The following is a 27572-nucleotide window of genomic DNA, read 5'->3' on the forward strand; positions in this document are numbered from 1 at the left end:
GAGCAGTAATTGTTGCATACCAAGGAGAAACGGTAGTTATTCGACGTTGTGGTTCCCGTTCTCAGGAAATACAAATTTTGGTCTGGGGAGGACAGTTTACAAAAGTTGAAAAAAAGACTTGTTTTAGTAATTGAACGCCTGGAACAAGTCACAAGAATGCCAGTTGTTCAGCGGTTACCCGTCGCGTTTGGTCTGTTTCCCTGAAAATTCACCGGTTTCATTATCATTTATACGACTGGGAACCTCTGAGGACTTCTTGTCAGAGCACAAGGAAACGGATTGGTTTGAAAATTGTCTCATTCGGTGCCTTTATGATTTAATAGGAAATGTGGTTTCATTATTTTATGAAACCATGAAACAGGAAACAGGGATACGGAGATATTTAATTTTGTGCTGATGAGGGAGCGGTAGAGATAAGAGATTTCTCTGACGAATAAAATCATCAAATTTTCGGTTCTTATACGAAGCCTTCGTAATAGTTGCTTTAAAGGAAGATTCTTGTCGTAATTATTCGCTGGTTCATATGTTATATGATGGTTTTATTGACTATTATGTCGGTTCCGCTCAAGAAAACAATAATCTTGACTTTGCAGGGGGTCGCTTCAACTGAGTTCGTTAAACGGTGGGCGTTTTTAAAGATAACACTAGTAGTAATTGAGCTTTCCCGACAACTTCCTTTGTTAAACCTATACATCAAGTCAGCCGCCATGATTTATTATGTCTAGTTTACAGAATGAGTGGATTTTTCTGTAATATTCGTGAAGGAGAACAGACTACGTTTGTTAGTTTAGTTCTAAATGTCCTTTACAAAGGTGAAAAGGAGGGGCCATCGTATTTCTTGGAATGAAGTAAGGAACGGGGACAAACTTGAAATTTCTCTACTAAACCGTTTCTTATAAAGATCATGTTACCTTCCTGAAGCGAGAAACCTCTCGCATCGCGTGATATTAGGACAACTTACATAAAGGTCTTGGATCAATTGGTTGTCTGTCGCGTTCAGAATATTATTACCAGATGAAAGTGTGGTTGGAAAGGTTTATAATGAAAATCGAGAGCAGCCTCAATAACAAAGTTTGTTAATCTAATTATTAAGAGCTCCGAGCTTTTTCGAAAGAGGCTCTAATCTGTCTCCTTCTTTTACCATACAAGATCCTACAAGCTCGAGGAAAAAGTGGAAACAAGTATCCAAAAATTACCTCAGCTCTTAAGAAAAAGAATACTAGAAGAAAAGAGGACAAGGTATAAACGAAAAGACGGCGGAGATATAGGTGGAACGAGAGAGCGAAACAGTCTGTCTACTGAGTTGATTGATAAAAACGATAATGAATTCCGGTTTAATTTGCCGAAGGGCTCGCGGTTATTTAAATCGACATCGAAACTGGAACACCCGCTGCCTTGAAATGGAATACTATCCTTCAAACACTTCCTACGGTGGACTAACAGGCACGGGAAGCTAATAAATATTTTCGTAGTGTTGAAAGGCAGCTGTAATTTAAAGATCAGTATCCTGAAATACTTACCAAGATGACTGTTGTGGTGCTAAAATTGCCCTTCGGCCACGCTAAATATAAATTCATTTCGTATCCAATTACCAACAGAATCTTCTTCAAGATTAATTGGATTCAAGTATGCGGTCTTTATTCCTTTCGCCTCTAATTTCAGGTCCTTCTCTCGCAGCGTGATAAGTCGCGTATCACTTTCAAGACTTAACTGGAATGTTCGAGTAGGCGCATTATGCTTCTTACCCCTTAAGACAAATAAAATCAAACAGACACAACACAAACGGAACTAAAAATAAAAGGAAATTTAACATCAAAATTGAAGTTCGAAAAATGGCTCATTACAGTTAAATTGCAAGCAGTTTTGGCTCATGTAAGAGTAAGCAATCCTTTTTCAGGTATGTCTTTCGTTTTCAATCATCTTTTCTTTCGGAAATATTTATCATTCTCTACCCGTCATTTAATTATTTTTTTATCAGTCGATAAACGTTCGTACTTGTGATAAGATGAAGTACTACACCAACGCACTTGTTTTGATACGGATGAATTTTGTTAGTTTGTTTACAGAACAGGCTATCGGAGTCAACAGAGTTGGCTAATTGCTCGATAAGATCGTAGCGAACATTAAACATTTACTCGGTTTTGTCGTTAGCTCTCTTATAATTTTGTTTCTGATGAACCGCTCAGTGCCAGACTTAAAGGTGATTAAGTTGTGCTTTCTGGTGATGTTTTTTACAAAGTTCAACGCCGTGGTTCTCATCCAATTTTGATAATTTTATGTCCTCAAGCTGAAATATTTATTGCTTTAAACAAAAGTAGATGACCATGTTTTTTGATTCAATGTTTCTCTTTCGGACGTTTTTGAGTCAGTGTTTTCGATCTTCTTGATAAAAACCATTGTCTTGAACAGCCTCACCAGACCGTGGCGATATTTATCATTCAAAACGAAATATATGCACGGATTCACTGAAGGATTGGAATAAAAAATAATGTGGGCCGCGAAGGTAAAGTTTTCAGCGCCGCAGGGTATTTTCCAATCCCATACGAAATAATATAAAATACCAATGACATTGAGTGGTATCGACGAAACCATGAAAGCAATGACAATTGCAGCGATGTTGTTCACAACTTTTCTGTCCTCCTTTATTCTTCTCAAAGTTCTACAGCTTGCAGGACCCCTGTTTCTCCTTATTGCGCTTCGTTTGAGATTCACGATGATGGCGCAATACAGCCATATGATTAAACACAGTGGTATATAAATTTCACAAGTTACCATTACAATGAAGTAGATTTCCACAGGTTTTTTCGCGTCGAATGTTGGCCCCCAATCGATAACACAATACACTTTCTTGTCACGTGTAACTGTGTGAAACACATAAAAGTAAACCACATGAATGCCCGCTGGAACTATCCAAATAAGTGGTAGGATAATTTTACAGCTTTTCGTCGGCCTTATATTCGTTTCACGTAATGGAAATACAATTCCTTTGTACCTGTCTATAGCTATGGCTAAAATGCTGAAAATTGACACCGCGGTTGAGACATCTTGAAAGAAAGACAAACTTTTGCATAGGATTGAGCCAAACATTCCGCCAAACAACCACCTCTCAGGTTCTAACATTATGTAAGTTATGTGCCGGGGTACAGCTACTAGCGTTGTCAATATGTCTGCGACAGCCATATTAGCAATTAGGTAATTGGTGACAGTTTGCATCTTCTTGTTCCTCTTAATAACACCAATGAGCAAGGAGTTTCCGATGACTGCTATGAGCAGAACGAGGCAATAAAAAAATATTTTGACTCCTTTGATGGCGGTTGTGTCGCCTAAGAACGGACAGTTGTAGGAGACAAGTTCTCTCGTCGAAGTGGTGAGGTTGTCGGCACTCCTGTTTGAATAATTACTCATTGCTAGTAATTCAGTCTCGATGGATACGATAAACGCAGGTTCAGTCGTTTTCTAAGTCTTTTCAGTGTATCACAGATCAGCCAAAATAGAAACGGGAAAACTTCCACTCAGTTACTGTAAGTCTTTCGAACCATCGTCTGTTCCTTCTCTCTTGAATTACCAGTTAAGCCAAATTATCCTTGAATCCGGAAAATATCTGGATGAGTGCATGCATCAAAACAAAATTTTGAACTGAAAAACTAATTGCAAGGGTGGGTGGCCACGACAAGAACCACGTGAAAGGTGACAACAATAGCAAGGAAAGTAAACCTTTTCTTTGTTTGTTTTGGAAGCGCAGCTGTGAAGATTTTTTGTTTTCCGGCCAGTTTAACAATTGAATAAATATTTTGCTATGACAGTGAAACATCCCGTGACGTGAGTGACTATTATGTGATTGACGTCTTGACGCCTTACATAAAGAGCCTTGGGGTCTTAGAAACAAAGCGTCACGCAGCAAATAAGATAATGGTTTTGGCAATTTTTCAGCGCAGTAAGCGTTACCTTTTAAAATAAGCCTTCAACTATGTAATGTAACTATAACTAACCTGCTGTAAAATGATTTTTGAGTGACAACCCGGGACATAAAATAAAATCAAATTTTACCAGTGGCATAAGTAGTTAAATAACCCAAATCAGTCTCAGGAATGACGTCCATCCGATCAAATAGCTGTCCAATATAATACCGCGGCATTGAAAAAACTTGCTTTTACTTTTTCTTCTTTTTTTAATTTTTTTGAACATGGTATGATTAAACACAGAGAACCGCCAACAGAGTAGTCCTCAAGTTCACAGCAGCGTGCAAATCAAAATTAAAGACGTTTTTGACCGTCGACGAAAGTACCTTCAGGATTTATTACGGTAACCCGCTAGGAGTTTAATTTGATGTCGTCAAATTCAGGGAAGCCTTCTATAACAAACCAGCCTTGCTAAAAAATGCTAAAATGTAGTGGAGCAATAATTTTCATATATGCTATTCAGGGGGCACGTCAAATAATCTCACACAATATGGAAAATGATACATCTGCTGGTCTCAAAGTTGATGAACTGGAATAGCGGAAAAAGATAAATGAAATTCGCAGAGCAAGCACCTAAAACAGAGAGTGACTGACAGAAAGAGTAGCGTTTTACCTCTGCTCCACTGAATCCACTCTTTTGTTCAAATTTGCCAAAATACAGTCAGAAAAATCGTGTCACCGTTGAATGGAACACGGTTTTGAACTCCTAAGCAGTAAGCTGTTCTAGCCAATCAGATCTCGCGTTATATTGGCAATCTATATCAGCACTGTCTCCTTTAAAAAAACGTCGCCTACAAAAATTGCCCCCCCAAGATGATTTGGATACAATACATCAAAGAACTAATGGAGCACCTTATGGCCGTTTGAGCAGTTACGTTGATGAAAATTCAAAGAGGTCGCCGTAATTGATCTAAATATTTGCCAGAAATACGAGGCCATAAACTCATTTCAAGAATCTCAAAGTTTTGGCGGTACAAGCATGAATCGTTAAGTTCTCTGCCTCCTACATGGACGACCGTGAATACTTTAGGGCACAAGGAAAATAAAAAAATCCAAGTGCTGGAAAACATCGAGCTTCGCAGAATAGTAATCACTGAGCAGGCAGGCAGATCTAAGTCGCCTCTTTTTTGTGCCACGTCTCCTCACTGAATGGTAGCACAGTCAAGACATCAATCTTTTCTAGCGTTTCTTAACTCATGTTTTCTTTTCCTTTCTTTGTCTTTGTCTTTTTTTTTTTTTTTTTTTTTTTTTTTTTATTTAGCCTTTTTTATTTTTCGTGTTTTGAAAACACCTGAAATAATTTTGTAGCGCGCTCCGGATGGCCAAATATATTTCCTTAAGTAAGGCCGGAATGATATATGTTAAGAGATATTATGAGTACTTTAAAAACCGACATCCGAAAACCAAGCAGTATTACTGGAGCTCATGTGAATTCACAAAGGTGTGTTTTTCCTTTATTATTATTTTCCTTTATTATTTACACTTTCATTGATAAACTTCTTCAAGGGAAAAAAAACCGTTGCTAGCAATCGGAGTCTTCCGCAAAGTAGCTAGCACTATTCACTATTTAATGTATTGAAAAGACAAAAATGCAATTCTCTTCACTGAACACCTTTTTTCATTAAGACCCGTTCTTAATTGAAAAAAAAAGAAAAGTACAACAAGGCTGTCCATAACCAATAGGTCCAGAAAATGTGAAGCCCTGATATATTTTGCAGCAATAGATACCACATTACAATTGGGTTAAAAAAAAAAACACCTTACATCGTTAATTTTTTTTAACTCTGTATCTCATTTAATTTCTTACCGGATTTGACTCAGGAAGCACTGCTAGTATATTTATTACACTCGTAATTAATCCGTTACGAAAAAATATCTTGGTGACGCGAAAAGCAACGACGACACTACAATAGCTAGCTTTTTGTTAAATAACATGTGTAATGATTTAAAGATGCACTCTTTTTTCTGTTTCATGGTTCTAAGTTAGTTGAATACATAAACTCCTGTCAGCTATCGAAGAGCAAATGGTAACGTGTAAAAAGGGTAATAATAGTATACGTGGACGCATCTATAGTTAAGCACTAATGCTTAGAGATGGCAGATATGACAGATGACTCAATATACATTTTATGCATTATGCTCCGAACATAAAAGTCTACTTATTCATTGAAAGCATTTTGACATTTGTTTGGTTGACCACCGGTAGAGATCCTGCATAAAATTAGCAAGAGTAGCCTATAAGAACCCAGAAGAAAGCTAATTACTTGTGATGTGGGCGGATGATCGCACATTTAACTTTTCTAATGCGGTTGCTTGTGATGATCTTCTCGTAGTCTCCGCCCTTTTCTCGACGATGTGAAGTTTCTTTAAAATGTTCACGAAACACTTGCGATATTTATCGTTCAAAGAAAGGTATATCCACGGATTCAAAGAAGCATTTGCATACAGAATATAGTGGGCTGCAAAACCAAAGTTTTCCATCCCGCAGGGCATTTTCCACTCCCACACGAAGTAAAACATAACTCCATATGTATTGATTGGAATCATACATGCCATGAAAACAATAAGTACTACAATGATATTCCTCACGACCTTTGTGTCTTCTTTTAGTCTTTTCAAACCCAAAGGTCCTCTGCACTGAATATTTCCGTTCTTTTTAAGATTGTGAATAATACGCAAATACAGAAATGTAATCACGCACGCTGGAAAAGCTACCAAACACACAAATATTATAATAAAATTCGTTTGCTGAGACTTTGGACTCCAGTATGGCGCGCAGATTGTTCCTCCTTTGTTTGTAACAATACGAAAAATATTGAAGTACACTGCGTGAAAAGACATCGCTACAATCCATATAAATGGTATAACGATTTTACAGAGTTTAGCGGGACTCATAAATTGTTTCTGGAAGGGAAACACGATTCCTCTGTACCTGTCAATGGTAATGACCACGAGACTGATAACTGAGACAGCAGTTGTGATGTCTTGTAAAAAGGAAACGCTTTTACAAAGAATGGAGCCCAACAATCCCTTCACCAACCATGATCGAGGGCCGAGCAATATTTCTGTTATCTGTCGTGGAACTACCAGTACTGTTATAACAATGTCTGAGACAGCCACATTGGCAATAAGATAACTCGTAATGGTCTGCATTCGTTTATTCATCTTGATTATGGCAACGAGCATCGAGTTTCCAATAATTGACATCAACAAAAGGATACAATAAAATAGAATTTTAACCCCTTTGATTGCGTTCGTGTCGCTTTGAAATGGTTTGCAGCAGTATGGGCTGAGTTGTGTTGCATTATAACACGTGAAGTTAATCATACTTCAAGATGAAAATAACTCCACTTCGAGGTTACCACTCAGGCAATGCCACAAAAACGGATGTTTTGTCGCCGGCATATAAAACTAAATCTTCCAGTCTACGGTGTAGAGAAAAAAAATTAAGGGGGAGTTAGTACTCACTCTGTTAGCTGGTATAATACATGTGATTTCTCCTTCTTCCTTTAACCCTTAGTACATTGGTATAACAAATGTGAGGTTTCTGAAATATTCCGCTCTGGTCTTGAATCTTCGCCAAAAGTCGCCTTCAGCCGCGGTTGTTATGTGGGTTCAGTGTTTTGTAATGCTCGCCCAATGTATTTACAGCGATATGCAGGTGATCAATTTGCTTCACATAATTATCTTGATCAATGACCAAAAGCTTGGGAAAATTTGTAAAAAAAAAAAGCAAAAAATCACCCGGCCTGAGCGAAACCTTAACTGATTGTGGTTTTCACTTCCAGAAATTTAATTGCAAAGTTCTTCTCAAAGAAAGGAATCAAAATCTAAAAAAGTGATTATGAAAGCGAAAAACAATTCGAAGTTAAGTTGTTTTTGATATTCAACAGTATGCACTTATTATCTTTTCTCATTTAATTGAACTTACCATATAACCCTCACTAATTTTTCGCTCTGGAAGTAAGCTTGTCAAAAATATTGCTTCCCCTTTCTCGCTTGCCCTCTGTTTTTATAAGTTTCATTGATGTATTGAGTGCTTTAAAAATATATGACGCTCGTTATATTTTGAGGACACCCTTGACAAAATACACGTGACATATTAATCGAATACTGCCTCCATAGTGATAAAACGAGAGGAAAAAAAAGCTGGACATTCATCTCTCAGTAAGTAAGTTGTTTGTCGGAGGTAACCATTTCTCAGACAGTGCCATTATTCTGTAGAATATTCCACTGGTGTGTTCTAGGAAGAAAAACTGCGATGGCAGGCGTAATCCATGATTACAAGGAACATTGTGTCTGTTTGTAACAAATTTGAAAGGTAATGGCACCGGACAAATTTGTAATATAGTACGGATGTATCACGTGCTGTCGTTGGTTGAAAGAGTGTATTTTATCAGAGTATATAAAACACAGAGCTAAGCTAGAGCTGTCAGGCCATCTGCGAATTTGTACAACGTCTAACCATTTCCCTGACTTCTCTCTAGCTTTTCTTTTGTTAATTGAAAGTGAAACTTCGGAACAAAGGTTTGAAAAGGTGCTCAGCGCCGTTATTGACGAAATTATAACATGGGCAGAGAAGAAAATCCCCAAAGAAGTGGGAAAAATATCATTCGTATTTTTTCCGCTTCCTGCGTGCTTTATAACAAAACAGAACGCATTCAAGGCATTTTTATTTGTAAAATATACCGCGTGGCAAGTTTTGAGGTTCTCAAAATGTCCTCAACCGCAAAAACAACGTTATTATCCTCCCCCCTCCTGACAAAGGACAAATTCAAAATAAAAACTTTCCCTTACTTGTTGATATTATGCTATTTGAACAAAACACAATTAAATTTCTGTCACCTCCAGCCAGAATGGAAACAGCGTCTGTTGCATGAGAAAAGCCTCTTCCTGTTAAGGATGATTGGAAAACTGAGCGGACGAGGAAAAAGATCGCCGTTTGAGATCGTATTACCTGCTAAGCTGGAAATAAAGTCTTCTGATTAGTTTGCTAAAAAAAGCCTTTGGTGGTGCTGAGGTCGATAATCAAATCCGCAACATTAATATATTTATTATTGAAAAGTTTTCCCCTTTCTATGCTAATGCAGCAAAATGTCTGGTACCGTAAAGAAATCACTCTTAAAGAATGTCACAACAATTAATGGGTGCTTGAAACTTACATAAATTTACGGTCAGTTTGAATTGCAGGCTTCACTTTTTGCGAATTTGGTGCATTTTGGGTGCTTAAGAAGCTGTTGCCAAGGAAACACACCTGCTGTGAATCTGTCAAGTTAACTGACACTTAACATATTTTCTGAATGGATAGTGCAACTGCAATGACTAGAAAAAAAGTAATAAACTCTCGTATAATTCCCATGGTAATTGAACCTGAAGTGAAATCTTCCGAACGTTGGACATTGCATTTCTTGAATACTTCCCTAAGATAATTTGGAAATGGTTTAAATTCTCTGGACACAAAGCGGTTACCAGATGTCCGGAGAATAATTATTCTTTAGAAGGTAACAATGAATGGGCTTTAAATGTCGGTGAGTAAATAAGAAAGGAATATATCGTGTTATTTATTCCGTATGATAATAGATGTACCTGTGATAATTTTAGTACACCTACTTGGAGAAAAACTAGCACATTCACACGGTTCAAAACTTATGTACAATACGTTCATGGGATTTGAGCCACGTATTCGTGGACATGGAACCGATGTTTACCAACTCTTCTTCCGTTGAAGCAAAGTCTTCGATGTGTGTTGATTGTCTGTCTACGCAAATAGGATTGATTGACTCGCTCATACAAGTAAAAATCGCACGTTTTCAAACCCACATACTACAAAGGAAGAAGCGAGAGGGAAAAAAAGCCAAAAAAAGAAAAAAAAAGGGAGATCACGCGTGGCCAAGTGGTTATATTTCTGCTTAATTCTCTCCTTCCATCTGGTTTTCATTTTCCGAGCTCGAATTTATTGCTCGAAAGTTGGTATGATAAACCGAGATCACATCGTCTTCCTGTTTATTAGAAAGTGGACTGACACGAGGCTTCGACCGATTTCAATCTTCTTCCCTTGCCTCCTGCTAAATTACGTCATGCTGTTTTTAAAGCATCCGTTGTATTGTTTGGGATATAAATCATTCCAGGTTTGTGGCGTCTCATAATTAGTAAATTGAATTAAAATGAGTAACGAGTCCCGGTCACAGTGACATAATAATCTAACTCCTTACATAGTGACTACGTTCATGCCACTTTGACACGGTTTGCAGCAGTTTTGACGGACTTGTGATGCATTATCACGCGCGAAGTTAACATAACAGAATAAGAAAGATATCGTTAGACTTGTGCATCCAATAACCTTCCAAAGTCGCTACAAACGAATAAAATGCAAAGCAGGTTTTGTTTCTCGAACACCAGCGGAAGCATCTGCAGAATAGTAGAGCGCTGTCTCCCACATAGGGCCTAATTACATTGTGGGGAAACACGCTAATTTTCGACAAACAACCTACGAATCGTCTGATGAATATCTAATCATTTTGTTTGGACTCCCACAATGTAACATGATTTTCACTTCAAAGGCAGCTAATTTGACGTGCTGGTTTCTTTTTCCTTTTTAAATTATTATTATTATTATGATTTTAATTCTATTCTAGTATTTTTGATCTTTACCACACAGTTTTGTGTGTACTCTTCTTTGAGGTTAAGCTCACGATTTACAGACTGATATGCGGTGAAAACCACTGTCAGTTAGGGTTCACGTGCAAGAGATCTTTGTTCTACCAAATACATTAGAAACTAGAGATTAGAAGCTGTTTATAATCTCTTGTAGGAAACCATAATAAGTTATTTTCGTCCTCATCAAAGATAATTATGCAATGCAGCTCAGCTACACATCGCTTTCAAAAATACGGTCGGCAGGCATAGCAAAACTTAAAACTTATTTAAGAAACGTGTCTGTCGGCGACTTTAATGAAAAATTAAAAACAGAGGAAAACATATTTGTCGAAGCTCCCACCGATGTTCACATTCTGCTATGATAGGTCAGTGGAGGGCGTAATCAACGATTATGAGATACATTCTATTCGCTCGTAAGCGACCTGTAAATGGAGGTCCCCTTTAGACTTTTGCAAGCATTTATTCAGACTGTTCAGACTGTCCTCAATCCGCGTATACTACCCCCCCCCCCCCTTCTCTCTCTCTCTCTCTCTCTCTCTCTCTCTCTCTCTCTCTCTCTCTCTTATAATTGAAACGTTCCTTCCTTCCTTGTTCATATTATGCTGCTGGAACATAAAATCGTAAAACAAGTGTGACATAAGAAATGCTCCTTCCTCTACTCAGGACGATGGGAGAAGCGAGCGGAGGACGAAATCGCCGTCTGTATCATGTAACCTGCTACATAGTTCAGCTGTTAAGCCTGATGACTCAGACCACTACAGTAATTACTTCTCTAAATTTTAAGTTGAGAGTTAAATCCACAACATTAATATTTTTTGTTTATTCCGAGAAAGTAAGTTCCTTCCGGCTCATATACAAAACATTGCAAGAAAAAATGCTGCAAATTAATAATGGCGACTTGCATTCATCAATAAGAAAAACACAAAATAACAGAAAAAAACAAGTTAAAAAAAAACTCTGCATTTCAATAAAGTGTAAATTGAAAGTGGTACTCAGTCGAAACATCCATGTTAGTTTTAATTTAAATTTCCATGACCCCGCAAAAAGACTTGTCCGCAGTACAGGTCGCTCAGCACAACAAAGACTGGTGCTTAAGCGATGATGCGAAAAGTTTGTCCTTGATTTTGTTCTATCTTTGCGTTTGGCCCATAATGCACATAAAGTGGCCGCTATATTTAAACATTTTAATTCATTGTGCTTGATTGTTATCGATGTATGGATTCTACACGACGGTTGTTGGAACAGTTCATCTTCCTAATCAATAAATGACGCGGTAGAGACTTTTTTTATACTTTAAGTATAAATTTAGCGAGAAAGCTAGAGAATCAGATAGCCACGTTTTACCTTTAGTTTGCCTTTTAATATTATGCTTAAAAGATCTAAAAGCAACAAAAAATATACTATCAGCTTGGAAGTAATTGATACTCAAAAGTTCATAACTAATGTAGTATGGAACATGGCCAGAAAGAAATAAGCACTGTATGTATTCTTAGGGTGATCCACTCTGCCGTGATATCCTTTTGATGATGGAAATTTATTTGAATACTGAATACTGAATACTTTCCTCGTACTTAGCATTTGAGCATGGTTTCAATTGAATGCGCATAAAGGCACCAGATGTCCGGAGAATAGTTGTCCCTCAGTTAGCAACAATGTGCGCGTGCTTGAAACTTGAACTTGAACTTGAACTTGCGCTTAATTTTGACTAGAAATGAAAATTTAACAAGGAAAATTAACTAAGTAAAGGAAAATATCATGCTATTTATTCTGCATGACAACATGTGTACCTGCAACAATTCAATAGAGGCTAGTGCACGTACTTGAAAGCAAAAAAATTAAAATTTAACAATGACAAGCAACTAAGTAAAGGAAAATATCATGCTATTTATTCTGCATGACAGCAGATGTACCTGCAACAATTCAATAGAGGCTAGTGCACGTAGTTGAAAGCAAAAAAATTTAAATTTAACAACGACAAGTAACTAAGTAAAGGAAAACACCATGCTGTTAATTCCGCATGACAGCAGGTGTAACTTTAATATTCCAGCAGAGGCTAGTTTACGTGCTTGAAAGCAAAAGAATTAGCATTTCAGCACCGGTTCGAAACTAAGGTACGTTCATGAGACTTGAACACGTACACGATTTGAGCATGTTAGCATCGGCCAAGGTCATTGAACTGATCTTGCTTTAAAAAAAAATTCAATGAATTTGGATTATTTGAGTTCAGATATTGTGATTGATGTCGATGAAATTTTAGAAACAGCGGCGAGAAATGTCATCGCCAAAGACACTGAGTACGAAACTTCCAGTTTTTTCTTTTCGTATTTTGTGTTCTTTTCCCGCTATAGAAAATTTTGAGCGTCACTTTCTGTAAGCGATACTAATTTTTAAGTGTGTTGGCAGTCATAATCCGAGGAAATTGCGACTAACGACCATGGATTGAGAAGGTCAATGCGAGTGACGCGCCAGCAGCTGATTGGCTATATCAAAGACACGTGAAAAATATCGTTTTTTTCCACCTACGTTGTTACGGCTTTTCTCAGAGTTGGAAATCCTCGTATAACACCGCAGTTTAAAGGATAAATAGAGAATAATACATGAGCACGCGTAGATATGGAATTTCTTCTTAAGTGCTCAACTCGATAGCTCACGAAGTGTGTGCAGCGAACGAGTGAGATATCGAGTTAAACGTGGGAGAGAAATTCCATATCTACGAGCAACCATGTATTATTTTATCTGTAAACACAATAGCCCTTTACTGAAAGAAAAGTCGAATTAAAAATGAATTAAAAAACCGGGATCCACAATCCGCGAAAAAAGGTCGCATATAGTGCGTCGGCGAATCATTACAAAGACAAGCAATGGGCAATTTATAAAACTCTCAGTTGTTGTCTTTTTCCTTACCGACAGAAGAAAGATTTTCAGGAACTCGGCCCAAATTGGCCTATGGAAAATCTTACAGTTGTCGATTTTCGCTCTTAGCCGCCAGAAATGCCATTGCCATGGACACTGAGTACGTTACGTTTTTTTTTTTCTTTTTTTTTTTTTTTCGTTTTTTGGATTTTCTTCTCCTTCTAGGAAATTTTGAACGTTGCTGTTTAAAAATTGATACGATTTTTTGGTTTTTTAGCAACCATAATCCGAGAAAATTTCGACAAACGACCCTGCATAAAGAAGGTGAAGGCTTAGCCATTCAGAGTGGCGCGCAAGGCTAATCATGTGTCAGCAGCTGATTGACGATATCAAACACACGTGAAAAAATATCCAATTTCTTACGTTTGTCGTTACGGCTTTATTCAGGGCTGGAAATCCTTTAAAATCCTGAAAAAAACGGAGTTTATGAGAAAGAAGTAATTATCGACCTGCCCATATCAGTGGGATCAAAAGTTTTTATTCCCAGATGTTAAAGAGGGGTAAAAAAAAAAAAAAGGAATGGAATCTTGATCGTGGGCATCCACGCTTCTGGAATTTCTATTCCACTATCCCTGTTGATGTTGTTAGGGTGAAGTCTTATATGAATTGCCTCTTTGACCCTGCGCGTGTAGTAATAAGGGTCACGATCAATAAACTTTACTTCGTGTAATAGTGTAGTTTGATCGTCCGGGTGAGTTTAGTCCTGAGAAGGACTGTTGTCGGTAGTGGTGACTGACGTTTCGACAACCTGAGCGGAAGTCATCATCGAGTCAAGTGAAAGGTTGTTGTCAGTCGAATGTACTTAGTCCGGTTTGTATACACTGATTGGTCAGTTTTGCCGTGATGCTATGATCTCGTTGTTTAAGATCTTCTCATTGCTGACGGTGGATACGAAGTGGGCTGAATTGGTCACCGTGTACTCTGACTTTCCTGTTAAAGGAGACAGGATGTTGGCTAAGTAAGCGGATAAATCATATGCAAAGGTATTTACGCACGACACGATAGGTCTTAGCGGTACATCGGCCTTATGGATCTTTGTTAAACCGTAGATTCTAGGCAGCTGTTTGTGTCGGGGTCGGATCTTGTTGTAAACAACCTCTGATAGATATCCGCTTCGCTTCAAGGTGAGCAGCTTTTCGGACAACTTGCGGATCAGACGGTCTGTCGGATCTTTGTTGAGGAGCTGGTAGGGTCCGTTCTCAATAAGCGTAAACATCTTGGCTCGGTAGGTGTCGGTATCCATGACTACGCTAGCGCGCCCTTTGTCCGCTGGGAGGACCATGATGGACTCGTCCCCTTTCAGGTTTTTAAGTGCATCTCACATCTCCTTCGCGATGTTAGGCTCTAGTGGTTCCGCCTGTTGAAGAATACCGTTAACAGCTCTTCTGACAGTATCTGCTTGTTCGGCGTCGAGTTTTCTTACGGCTGCTTCGACCTTGGCGATGATCTCTGTGGCAGGAATATTCGCAGGAATTACGGTGAAGTTCAGTCCTCTCTTCAGTAGGGCTTTCTCGGCATCGCTAAGGGACCTAGAGGATAAACTAACAACCCAGTTAGCTTTGTCGACATACGTTGTGTCAACCGGCGACACAGCCGCCTGTTTTTCTCGAATAAGTTTTTCAAACTTCTGCTTATGTCTGTCTTTGGTGACGTTGAAGACTCTTTGAGTGTGGGTCTTAATCTGCTCTAGTATCCTGTAGGCGTCGTTTGAACATAAACTGGTAAAAACAAACCGTCAAGGTGACTTTACGAAATCGGAGGGGGGGGAGGGGGGAGGAAGGAAACATGCGCTTGATTAGCATTTATAGAAAAATTCGAATTAAGGATGGAGGTTAGAGAACTCTCTTATCAGTTAGGGCAACAAGGCTACAAGGTATCTTATCTTTCGACGTAGAATCGCTGTTTACCAACGTTCTTATCGACGCCGCTGTACAAGCCGCACTGCAGAAACTCGAGAACGACCCAGACCTTGCAGACCGCACCACGCTAACGCCTGCGCAGATTGCTGACCTTTTGACCTTCGTATTGAGATCCACATACTTCCAGTATAACCGATTGATTTACGAGCAAAACGACGGCGCCGCCATGGGGAGTCCGGTTTCCGCTATCATTGCCAACCTCTACACGGAGAGTTTCGTAGAACAGGCGATAGCTACATTATCCTACGAGCCTAGGATCTGGAAACGCTACGTGGACGATACCTTTACCATCCTGTATCGCGAAAACGTAGACGACTTCTTGCTGCATCTCAACAACCATCAGCCTTCCATCCGCTTCACCATGGAGACAGAGAAAGACAACAAACTCGCCTTCCTAGACACCGCAGTTTTAAGAGAGCCTGACGGCTGCCTCACCACCAGCGTATACAGGAAGCCCACACACACCGATCAATACTTAGCGTATGATTCACACCACCCTCAATCAGTAAAACGCGGTATTGTTAAGTGCCTTTACGAGGGCGCCAAACGCCTCGTAACAAAACCCCCCGTCATCTCCGAGTAGAAAAAACATCTGTCATCTGTTCTGGTTTCTAATGGTTATCTTTTTTCTTTCTTGCAGAAACTTACCAAGACCGGAAAACCAAACAACAGTGCAGAACCCACCAACGAGTTCAAAGCCACTGCGATTCTACCTTATGTTAAATGTCTATCCGAACAGCTTCGCCGTTGCCTGCAACAACAAGGCGTACGCGCTGTTTTCAAGTCAGAGACTACGCCGAGATCTCAGTTAGTACCATCAAAAGACGCTGTCGATCCGGCTAAACAAGATGGTGTAGTTTACAAGATTCCCTGTGAATGCGGCAAGGTGTACATCGGAGAGACTGGAAGACCTATGCTAGACAGAATTGAGGAGCACGATCGAGACATTCGACTCGCCCGTAACGAGACCTCCGCCGTTTCAGAACATGCCCATAACACCGGACACAAGCCACTCTGGAACGAAGTAAAGTTTATTGATCGTGACCCTTATTATAACACGCGCAGGTTCAAAGAGGCAAATCATATAAGAATTCACCCTAACAGCATCAACAGGGATAGTGGAATAGAAATTCCAGAAGCGTGGAAGCCCACGATCAAGAAACACAACAACAGGAGAACCGTGCGACAGGGGACCGCCGAGAGAGCAAATCACTGAGTGAACAGCAAGGATCGAAATGCACCAATCAGAGCTGTTGAAAAACAATCAATCACAGCAGAGCATCATGCTTTATAAGATCACGCATGACCAGTCGACCTCATCGCCTGAAGAAGACCAGCAGTATGCAGTCGAAACGTCGCGATCTACATCACACGTGACTACATCGTGAGACAAACGAAAAACTTAGCTTCTATATATGAAGCTCTCACTGCAACGGTATTTAACATATTACCCTGTCAGTTTGCATACATATTGGTACATCCTTAAGGAACACATGAGAAATGTTTCAATTTATTTGATTGACGTTTTGTCAATCAACAGTGCCGAATAAATTACTGTGTTTTTGATCTTTTCGATTCACGCGAATATTTGATAACTTTGAGGCTCTTACAGAGAATGGAACCCAACAATTCCTCACCAGCCATGATTGTGGGCTAAGCGATATTTCTGTTACCTATATTGTACCATTAGTATAATGGCAATATCCGAGACAGTTAAATCAGCCGAAGACATCACTGTATAAGAGTTTAGTGTTGAAATAGCCGTGGCTGTGTTTGTGGTTGAAAATAGCTAGGGGTGGCAGCTCAACAACCATTAAATTTTCTGAAACAAACTGATCTCCTCGTGTTTCTCATCGTTTGTTTTAGTCATTTCTCCAAAGAGCAGCAGCTCAGTAAACACAATCTCCATTTCCGCTGACGAAGACTGCTCTCCTTTGAAGGCCTATATTTTCAGCTTCCGTAACTTGTTTATTAGTAGACTGTTTCAATCACCATGGGAAAAAGAACACCTAAAATGTGGACTATTGCTCAAGATTCACTTATTCTCTCAAAAGAGAGCATCATCTACCTTGAATCTTCAAGGCCGCAAAAAGATCAGTCTATCCTCTAGCTAATATTTTGCTTTATCACATAAACTGCGGTGTTATACAGGGATTTCCGGCCCTGGGAAAAGCCATAACGACACGCGTAAAGAAATTGGATATTTTTTCACGTGTTTAATATCGTCAATCAGCTGCTGACACATGATTAGCCTTTCGCGCCACTCTGAATGGCTAAGCCTTCACCTCCTTTATGCAGGTTCGTTTCGTCACTAGGTCAGGTTGGTGAATGAACGGCGAAGCCTTCACGATTCTCAGCACAAGGTAGTTTGTCGGAACTTTCACGGATTATGGCGGCTAAAACACTAAAAAACCCGTATCGCTGACAGACAGTGAGGTTCAAACTTTCTTAGAAGGGGAAAAAACCAATATAACATACAAAAAGAAAAACCGAAAGTCATGTATTCAGTGGCTTTGGTGTTGGCATTTTTCGCGACTGAGAACGAAAATCGACAACTGGAAGATTCGCTACCGGCCCATTTTAGCCATATATCTGAAAGCATTCTTTTGTCGGTAAGGACAAAGTCAATAACTGAAAATTTTGTAAATTGAAAATTACGCCCATTGTTGTTTTTGTAATCATGATTCGACGCATTTTTCCATCTTAAGAGTTAGTGCCAACGCACTCTACGATTGTTATTCGGGGATTGTCGATTCATTTATTTTCTTTCATTGATGTAGTCGGCTTTTCTTGTCAGTAAACGGCTATCGCTTTTATATGAAAAAACAAAATCCCATCACATCTCACTCGTTCGCTGTGCTCATTCGTGAGCTATCGAGTTAAACACTCGAAGAGAAATTTTATATCTACACGCGCCCATGTATTATTCTCTATATTCTCTATTTTACAAATGAATTCTTATTGAAGGCCTAACAAATAATGACGAAGACCGGATAGAATCTCACAAGGCCTTTTGAATAGAAAATCTCCATTAAACGTCGATGAGACCCTGGTGAGATTACCACTAATTAAGGCTCTAAATAGTTTGCCTAATAATAAATATAAACACAAAGAAAGAAAATGAATACTCTTCTTTTCAGAGTTAACTATTTTCAAGAAAAACATCCATCGATATTTTGACCACAATATCCTCAGAAAGTGAATATTACAAACGTCTCTTGCTAGGCCTAAAACGAAACAGAAGGAAGCTCCAAAGTAATAAAACTACAAATTTTGGCTCAAAATCTACAATTTTTATTGGTGCCAAAGTGTGGAATTCCCTACAAGATGAATTACGCTCAACGACAATGGCGCTCACAGAGGCGATAGACAGAGTGTAGATACTTGACGTCTAACCGTCGCAGCTACAATCATCGTAGCTGGCTCCACCATTGTCGGTGGCCCAGATAGACATAACCCCCTTCCCTTAAAAAAAAAATGACATGTTTCTGTGAGTGTTTATTTTCTTCTCTGCTAAGAGATTATAAATTGTTTATAATCTTTTGTTTCTGCATATTCGAAGATAATGTGGCTAAGAGATCAGTGCACAGGTATCCGGATGAAAAGGTCTCGTTCGGAGATCTGGTTCGCCTCATTGTCTCTTTTCCCTAGCTTGGACAAGACACTTCATTTACACATTGCCTATGTCCACCGTACCCAGTCGACCTTATCGCCTGTACCTTCCAATTACAGCTTAGCATAACAGTTCCTGAGGTGACGTGTATCTAGCAGACCTTATCGCCAGAAGAGTAAAGAAGACTCACAGTATGCAGTTCAGTCGAAACGTGTCGATCCTCTTCGGAAGGGACTACATCATGAGACAAACAATTATACTTCATTGCAAGTTATCTGCAAAGATGAATAACCACAACCATTTTGCTTCATAAACATTAACCTTCAGTTGGCGCGAAAATATGCACAGATATTTTTCCGAGAACATTATCGCTGTTCCGAAATGAGAACAGGTTTCCGAGGGGGAAGCTGGAGGTAAACTGTCAGCTACGAAAGTGCGCGCCAGCGCTGTTGCTCCTATAAAATAAACTTCCGGTGCAATCAACGAGAAGTTTTTTACCAATCAGGGTGTTTGTAGTAACAAAGGTATCTCATAAAAAAACTAATACGAAATGGTTCTTCCACCATGCTAATGGTAATTTCACACGTCACTTTTGTAATAATTTTCATACTTGGAACAAATTCATTCAAATGTAACTCAATAGCAATTAAAATTTTGTTTGTCTTCAATTTATGGTCAAGGCAGGATATCAAAGAATTGATTTTTTGGTTGATCTTATCCTTAAGCAAACTCGAGCAAACTGTTCTGTATTTAACAACACTCAATTCCATGGCACGCCTCGTCTAACTTAGCCCGCAGTTCACAACATAAGTGTCGCAACATTTATTTGAAATTTTTTGGTCGGAGGATCATTTCAAACCTATGACCAACCTGGAACTTTCAAATGGGCTCGCTCACGATGCAAAACTTGTCCCTTCATTCATAACGCAGAGAAAATGTTGGGACCCAAGAGATCCAATAAAATCACTGATCCCTTTACGTGCACCTCCGCCAACGTCATCTACTGCATAACTTATGTCATGTACTTATTGCAAAAAGTTATACAGTGGTGAAACAGGGAGACCGTTTGCGAGAACACCTTCGCGACGTAAAAGAAATGACAAGGACGCATCCAAACCAGTCGCTACACACTTGAATCTCCCTAATCATTCTTTGCGGCCTTTCTCTACTTCTAGGCAGTTCGGAAAGCCGCAAAAATCTAGAAGAAAAATTTCTCTTTCAAATCGGCACTCTTAATCCCCACGGTAGCAACGAGCGCTTTTCATTAATTCAACTAATTTACTCTTGTTGTTTCGTCACCATATTCTCACCATTAGCGTAGCCCCATTTTCTGCACATAAAACACAATTTCCCCAATCGCTCTAACGAAGGGCTACCGCTCGAAACGTCAGCCTTTAAACTCTTTACGGTAGCCAATTAACGTTTTCAACTCAGTTGATATCTCTAAATTACCCTGTTATTCACTTTATACTCGCGTTTGGGCAGATAATTTTAAAAACTAAAACCTGAACCATTAAAACAGTGGAGCAAACACAGAAAATGTCTGATAAAGAACATTTAATAACCGGCAATCAATATAATACAACGAACTCGGTTGCTTCGTGCTACAATTCCAACTGACAATAACTCGTCAATAGCGCCTCTCTTGGCAACCTGATACCAAAACGGTATCAAAAGTATTTTATCCTCTGAACTTGCTTTGGGCTGCCGTGCCTCGCTTTTCAACGTCTTCTAAAAACTTGGAAGCAAACGGACCATTTAATAAGATGTAATTAAGCAGTTGGTCGAAAACCTGACATTTCTAGTGCGAGTGGTGATCCTCCTCGAGACTTTTTCTCCTTTCTGACGATACGAAGTTTCCTTAAAATGTTTCCGAAACAACGACGGTATTTATCGTTCAAGACAAAATATATCCATGGATTGACCGACGCGTTTGTATAAAGAATAAAGTGGGCAGCAAAACCGTAGTTTTCAATGCCACAAGGCACTTTCTTATCCCAAACGAACATGACCAGCATTCCATAGATACTAATTGGAGTCATGCAAGCCACGAAAACAACAAGTATTGCAATGATATTCCTCACGACTTTAACGTCTTCTTTCAGTCGTTTCTGTAGAGGCCCTTGGCTCAGAGCAGCTCTGTTTCTTTTGAGATTATGGATAATCCGCAAATAAAGAAATGTAATGACGCACGCTGGAACAACTATTAAACAAACAAATATTACTGTAAAACTTGTTTTTTGAGACTTTGGACTCCAGAGTGGCCGGCAGGTTGTTTCTCCATTGTTTGTTTCAGTGTGGAAAATATCGAAGTACACTAGGTGAAAAGGCATAGATACGATCCATATCAACGGAATGATAACTTTACAGAGCTTAGCAGGACCCATAAGTTGCTTTTGGAAAGGAAATACAATTCCTCTGTACCTGTCAGTGGTGATGACCACGAGACTTATAATTGAGACAGCAGTTGTGATGTCTTGTAAAAAGGAAATGCTTTTACAGAGAATGGAGCCCAACAATCCACTCACCAGCCATGAGCGTGGACCAAGCAATATTTCTGTTATTTGTCGCGGAACAACCAATAGTGTATTAATAATGTCTGAGGCAGCCACATTGGCGATGAGATAATTCGTAATGGTCTGCAATCGTTTATTCGTCTTAATGATGGCAACGAGCAACGTGTTTCCAATCACTGACATCAATAGAAGAACGCAATAACATAGTATTTTAACTCCTTTGATTGCGTTCGTGTCGCTTTGAAACGGTTTGCAGCAGTATGAAGTGAGTTGTGTTGCATTATTACATGCGAAGTTACTCATACTTGACGAGTAAATGAACCGGTTTTACTTCGAAGTTACCACCCAAAAATGCAATAGAAAGTGATGTGGTAAATCTTCCAGTCTACGGGGAAAGAAAAAGAAATGAATTTAAGTTTCAGAAATATTTCACTCTGTGTTGAATATTCGCTAAAAGCCGCCTCCTACCGCGGTTAATATGTGGGTTGGGTGCTTTATAATGCTTACCGACTGGATATCATAACAATGTACATCAATCTGGTTCGCATAGTTGTCTCGATTAATGACCAAACAATTACATAGATTGATTTTCAACGATTACGATAAATGAAAAACTTGTGTTCAACGGAACAAAAGCTCACTTGAGGGGAACCTTAATTGATTGTGGTTTCATCGTGATTCCATTTTTTATCGCGAGCTTCCCGTCGGGTAAAGATTAAACTGCTTAGAAATATGATGAAAAAAAAAGCCAAACAAAAAGATCGTTTCCCCTTCCTCGTTTTCTTCCTGTTTTCACGAGTTTCATTGATGCATTGAAAACTAAAACAATAGGACGCGCAATTTGTTTCTTAGATGTGTCATCTTTTGAAAACAACCAAAACACAATTGCACCTTACACAAAATAAATGCCGCATATTTACCGATTGCTGGTTTAATCGCGATAAATCAAGTTACATTGAGGAGTCTTATTAAAAGAAAAATGATTTCTTAGATAGCACTCTTCATCCTGTAAAAGCTCCCAATTGTTTTCTTTGTCATTGTTGTTTTTTTTTTAAAAATATGTTTTAACAGGCGTAATCAATTATCATAAGGTAAATTGTATTCGCTTGTAGCGACGTTGGAAGGCAATTGGAAGCACCAGACGCGTGGCATGAAAATTTTGTAAGTTTTGATTTTCAACCATTGTACTCAACCCGGAGAATTAACCTTCAACCGCCCAACCCTCCAAAGGAAAAGAAAAGAAAAAAAAAATTACCTTCCTTGTTGAAATAATGCTGCTCGAACATAGCACTGCAGAATTTAGTTCCAGGCTGAAATCTCACTCATCTTTCATCAGAAAAAAAAAATCGAATCTGTTACATGAGAAATGCTACTTTCTCTGTAAAGAACGATCGGAAAAGTGAGCGAACGACGAAAAAGATGGCCATTTGACATCCTATTACTTGCTTAGCTGGAGAACTGTGTCAAATGATTACTTAGCTAGAGCAATCCTTTGGTGTTGTTGGGGTCGATAATCAAATCTGCAATATTTAATTTTTAAGGAGGAATTTTCCCCCTTTCATAGCTTATGCAACAAAAATGTCTAGTACAGCAGAGACATGGCTTATAAACATAAATAATTTAAGGGTGCTCGAAACGCGCACAAATATACCGCTTTTCTTTTCTATTTCCTTCATATAATTTTGGGGTGGGTTAAATTATATCGACACAAAAGTTCAATTAACCAGATGTTCGGAGAATGATTTTCCTTCAGTTGAAAACAATGTGTGTGCTTTATGTCAAGCAGAAAATGGAAATTAAAAAGAAAGAGTAAATACGTCAGGAAAATGTCATGCTATGTATTCTGCAAGACAATATACGTATCAACAATATCAATAATCGATGTATGCTAGTGCAAAATTAAAATAATTAACAGAGGTTTGAAACTGAAATATATTTACGCGATTTGAGCCACGTATTAGTTGGCACGCAACCGATGTTTGGCAACTAGTTTTCCGTTTGAAAAATAACGTGCGATTCGATTTCATGATCTAAGCTCGTGTTTTTATGTATTGTCTACGTAAATGGGCTTTTTAAAAAGTAAGTAATAACTTGAAGATATCAATCAGATTTGAGGTCTGATATCATAATCCTGATTATAATCTATGTAGATAAAAGTTTAGAAGAGCAATTATTTGTTAGCCAATATCATAATAAAGTTCGGATATAACACGTACTGTAATTGGTTGGAAGAGCGTTCTCTGTGAGAGTACATAGCACAGAACTGAGCTAAAGCTGTCACGCCACCTGCCAAATTGTACTATATCCGACCTTTTCCGGGACTTCTTTCTAGCTTTCCAGTTTCGTTAATTGAAATTGAAATTTCGGAACAAGCGAGCAAAGGTTTGCAAAAATACCAGGCGCAGTACTTTACGTTACTGTAACGTGAGCAAAGACGAAACTCCTCAAAGACAAAACAAAATAGACAGTCCGAGTTTTAACAGTTTTCGCACTCAGTTAGATTGCAAGTTTACATACGGTAATAAAAATCAAGTACAGCTAACACTTGTATAGCATATAAAGTTTCGTTTTCAAAAACAAAACAGGTAAAAACAGGAATGATGAAAAATATAACCTGGCATAACTGTTAAAATTCATACTAATCAAGACGGTGTCGGAGCAACTGCAATAATGCTGAGGTCTATCGCGGCTAGCTCATCATGGAGATCTTCGGTCATCGCAGTGGAGCAAGCCTCAGGAACTAAAACGACTACACTTCAAGTGGAAAAATAAGAGCTTGCTCTGATTACCTTTCCGATGCGTTGAGTGGAAGGCCACATCAGTCACTGCAGCCGAGTTTTACGGCGCTGTCATTCCGAGCGATCTTCATGTCCTAGAATTCGGTTGTTGTTCATTCATAATACACTCGCCTTGAACAGTTTGTTTACTACTTGTCATGTGAAAAAACTTTTTGTGAGCCACGATTGGGCCGAATTTCACTGAACAATTTACTTTCAGATTCTGTATTAGAAACTAAAAACTTTCAGGCAAAAGTTCAATTCGACATGCCGAACTATGTTAGTTTGTAAACTATTGCAGAATATGAACTTGGATGGTTTTTGAATTTTGATGGTTTGACATTTTTGACAGCTTTAGTCTTGTACAGCCAATCAGATTATTTGAACCATTCCAACAGGGATTCTGATTGGCTTATTGTAGCGTGCTTTATGAGAATATATAGCATGCTGACGACACTGTTGTTCGCTTTGGAAATAAAATTTGTTTTGAAAATTGAAAGTAATCGTTGGGGGATTTGACAGATTCTTTATTATAAAACAAATAGAGAAGCCTTGACTGTGCTCTGTTCTGTTGTAAAGCACTTAGGAAGCGGCTAGAGCACTCAAGAGGTAGGGAGAAACACTCGACTACGTCTTGTGTTTCCCCCTACACTTCTTTCGTGCTTTAGCCGCTTCTTGCGTGCTTTACAACAGAACAGAGCACTGTCAAGGCTTCTCTATTTGTTAATTAGCCAAATCGCACGTTTTCATACTTAAGGCTACAATGAAGTAAGAGAGATATAAAAAAGAGAAAGAACAAAAAACAAAAGAAAAAGGAAAAAAGTCCCATATGATCCGTAGCTAGGAGTTAAATAAATTCTGTCAATCCAACTAATTTTCATTTTCCAATCACGAATTGAACGATGCTTTTTTCCAGTGGTAAAGGCTATAATACAACTATATTTGCTGCATTTTAGAAAGTTTACCAGAAAGCCTCTACCTCAGTAGTGTACTCCGAGGGGAACGTTGGTTATCTCACTAGAATTTGCGGCTAACGGGCCGATGTGCAAAAGGTGGTGACAGCTCCATAAAATAAATCAAGATCATCCAGTCTTCCTGTTTGTTCGAAAGTGGGGCGACCCAAGGTTTCGTCTGTTTTCGGTCTTTTTCCCTATTCCTGTTGCTGAGTATATAGCATAGTAATGTTACATTTTGGAAGTATTGCACTGCTTTTGCACATTTCTTTGAGCACAAAGGCACGAAATGTTTGGAGAATAATTGTACTTCAAATGGTAGCACTGTGGGTGTGCTTAATTTCGACTAGACAACGAAAATTGAAATAGGAAGAGTAATAAGCAAGAAAAATGTCATTTTGTTCATTGTGCATGAAAATAGATGTGACTGCGATAATTCACCCGCGTTAGTGCACGCACTTGAAGAAAAATTAGCATATTCAACGCGCGGTTCGAAACTGCTGAGGCACATTTACGTGATTTAAGCCAAGCATTCGTTGGTATTCGACTCAATGGCAGATATCCTCTCAAGAGCATCTCCATAAAGCCGCGAACATAGGCTTGTAATTCACTAGCATTTCCATTTTTTTTGAGGATCCACTGACTATTGTTATATGACAAAAAGAGTTAGATCCAATGCTGAGGCCAAGAGAGCAGTAGTCAATGGACCACTTATGGCGTATTCGCCCAAAAGAGGCCAAGTGACTGTCCGCAGGTCTATTCTAATCAGAGAAAAAGAGTAATCATTCCCATCATGCCTGCGCATAGATATACCGAATACAATTCATGCCGGTCATAAAGGAATCTGCAACTGACGGGGGTAGCAACTTTCCCAACCCGATAAAAACATCAAAAAAGCAAAAATCCAAAGCCATAAAACCTACCCTCTTGCATGTCCAACCTTTCAGTGCAAAAGGAAAAAAAACCATGTAATTTGAAACTTAAGCATGTCAAGTGTCACAAAAGAAAGATTATGAAAGCAATAAGTACTGTAATGATATTTCTCTCCACTTTTCTGTCTTCGTTCTGCCGTATCAAACCTAAAGTTAGCATTGAGCAGCACTGTTTTTGTTCAGATTGTGGATAATACGCAAATACAGAAGTGTAACCACGCATGCTGTAACAGACATCAAACAAATAAATATTACTACAAAATACTTTGCCCGAGACTTTGGACTCCAGTGTAGCACACAAAATGTTTCGCCATCGTTTGTTACGGTGCGAAAAATATCGAAGTAGACGCGTGAAAAGACAGATGAGATCCATATCAACTGAATAACGATTTTACAGAGTTTAGCCAGATTCATTAGTTGTCTACGATACCTGTATACCTGTCAATGGTGATGACAACAAGACTCAAAATTGAGACAGCAGTTATGATGTCATGTAAAAGAGGAAGGCTTTTACACAGAATGGAGCCCCGTAAGGGCGTACTAATATTTCAGTAATGTGTCGCGGAACAACCAAAAATGTAATAACAATGTCGGAGACAGCCATGTTGGCGATGAGATAATTCGTAATGGTCTGCATTCCTTTATTCATCTTAATAATTGCAATAAGTAACGAATTTCCAGAGTTGACATCAACAGAAGAACACAGAAAAATGCTATTTTAACTCCTTTGACTGCATTTGAGTCGCCTCGAAACGGTTTGCAGCAGTATGGGCTGAGATGTGTTGCATTTTTTACACAGTGGAGGTTAATCATATTTCAACATGAGACTGGTTTCACCTCTAAGGTATAACTCTGGTAGACTAGACGAATGATTTGTTTAAAAACAGAATCATATCCACCAGTCCAAACTGCATCAAAGTGCTCTGTGAGCAAACTCGTGAATTGACACATTTTTTGGATTATGTTTAATGTTATCTGGTTTAGGGAATTTTGTGGTTGATTGTCATATCTAGAGTACGAGCAGTAGTTCAGTGTTCGCTAATCTACCAAAGAAACAAAGTAACGTTGGGATAAGAAGGCACTACAGTTAAAATGATAATGCTGTTACATTTGACAAGGGTGGATGATGTCATGTGTTTTAAATGTATATCATTTTTGCTTCTGGTTCAAAAGAAAAGGTTGGAAGTAAATGTAGGTGAAAAGTGAAATTTACTGTCTATCATTGTAAATATTAGAAAATCAAGGCAATACTGTCTTAATGAAAACATTAACGATTCCCTCTTTATCAAATGAGACAAACGGGAACGAGTTTTGAGTGATATAACTAAGCCAA

General features: G+C 38.8%; 5 protein-coding genes and 1 pseudogene across 11 annotated transcripts in view; 1 reads left to right on the forward strand and 5 right to left on the reverse strand.

The window, feature by feature from the left end:
- Window positions 1-1684: 1684 nt before the first annotated feature.
- On the reverse strand, window positions 1685-3756 carry LOC131773221 (substance-P receptor-like). Its single transcript, XM_059089204.2, has one exon. The coding sequence runs from the start codon at window positions 3403-3405 to the stop codon at window positions 2305-2307; it is 1101 nt and encodes a 366-aa protein (XP_058945187.2). The 5' UTR covers window positions 3406-3756; the 3' UTR covers window positions 1685-2304.
- Window positions 3757-5433: 1677 nt separating this feature from the next.
- Window positions 5434-7377, reverse strand: LOC131773224 (QRFP-like peptide receptor). The gene has a single exon (XM_059089210.2). The coding sequence runs from the start codon at window positions 7284-7286 to the stop codon at window positions 6216-6218; it is 1071 nt and encodes a 356-aa protein (XP_058945193.1). The 5' UTR covers window positions 7287-7377; the 3' UTR covers window positions 5434-6215.
- Window positions 7378-9420: 2043 nt separating this feature from the next.
- On the forward strand, window positions 9421-16664 carry LOC136278049 (uncharacterized). Its single transcript, XM_066161236.1, has 2 exons — window positions 9421-9487; window positions 16089-16664. Exons 1-2 carry the CDS (start codon window positions 9482-9484, stop codon window positions 16662-16664), a joined length of 582 nt encoding a protein of 193 aa, XP_066017333.1. The 5' UTR covers window positions 9421-9481.
- On the reverse strand, window positions 14359-15616 carry LOC131773212 (uncharacterized; annotated as a pseudogene).
- Window positions 16665-20617: 3953 nt separating the features above from the next.
- The window catches only part of LOC131773223 (QRFP-like peptide receptor), a 45095-nt gene continuing 38140 nt past the window's right edge, over window positions 20618-27572 (reverse strand). For 6 of the 7 annotated variants that reach the window (XM_066160880.1, XM_066160883.1, XM_066160884.1 and 3 more), the window contains one exon: window positions 20618-21962. In XM_066160880.1, coding sequence (XP_066016977.1) covers window positions 20834-21880 — 1047 coding nt within the window. In that variant the 5' untranslated portion in view covers window positions 21881-21962 and the 3' untranslated portion in view covers window positions 20618-20833. Of the gene's footprint in view, window positions 21963-24366; window positions 24632-27572 lie in introns of those variants that run through there. The other variant, XM_059089206.2, reaches the window with a different exon arrangement.
- Window positions 26304-27052, reverse strand: LOC131773213 (QRFP-like peptide receptor). Its single transcript, XM_066161188.1, is given in 5 exon segments — window positions 26304-26404; window positions 26407-26664; window positions 26667-26771; window positions 26774-26920; window positions 26923-27052. Coding segments are annotated over 5 exon segments (741 nt in total).

Source organism: Pocillopora verrucosa, chromosome 14 (genome assembly GCF_036669915.1).
Source record: "Pocillopora verrucosa isolate sample1 chromosome 14, ASM3666991v2, whole genome shotgun sequence".
Lineage (NCBI taxonomy): Eukaryota > Metazoa > Cnidaria > Anthozoa > Scleractinia > Pocilloporidae > Pocillopora > Pocillopora verrucosa.

Coding starts and splice junctions, on each gene's coding strand:
- LOC131773221 (XM_059089204.2), bottom strand. CDS start 3,405: ATGAGTAATTATTCAAACAGGAGTGCCGACAACCTCACCACTTCGACG.
- LOC131773224 (XM_059089210.2), bottom strand. CDS start 7,286: ATGATTAACTTCACGTGTTATAATGCAACACAACTCAGCCCATACTGC.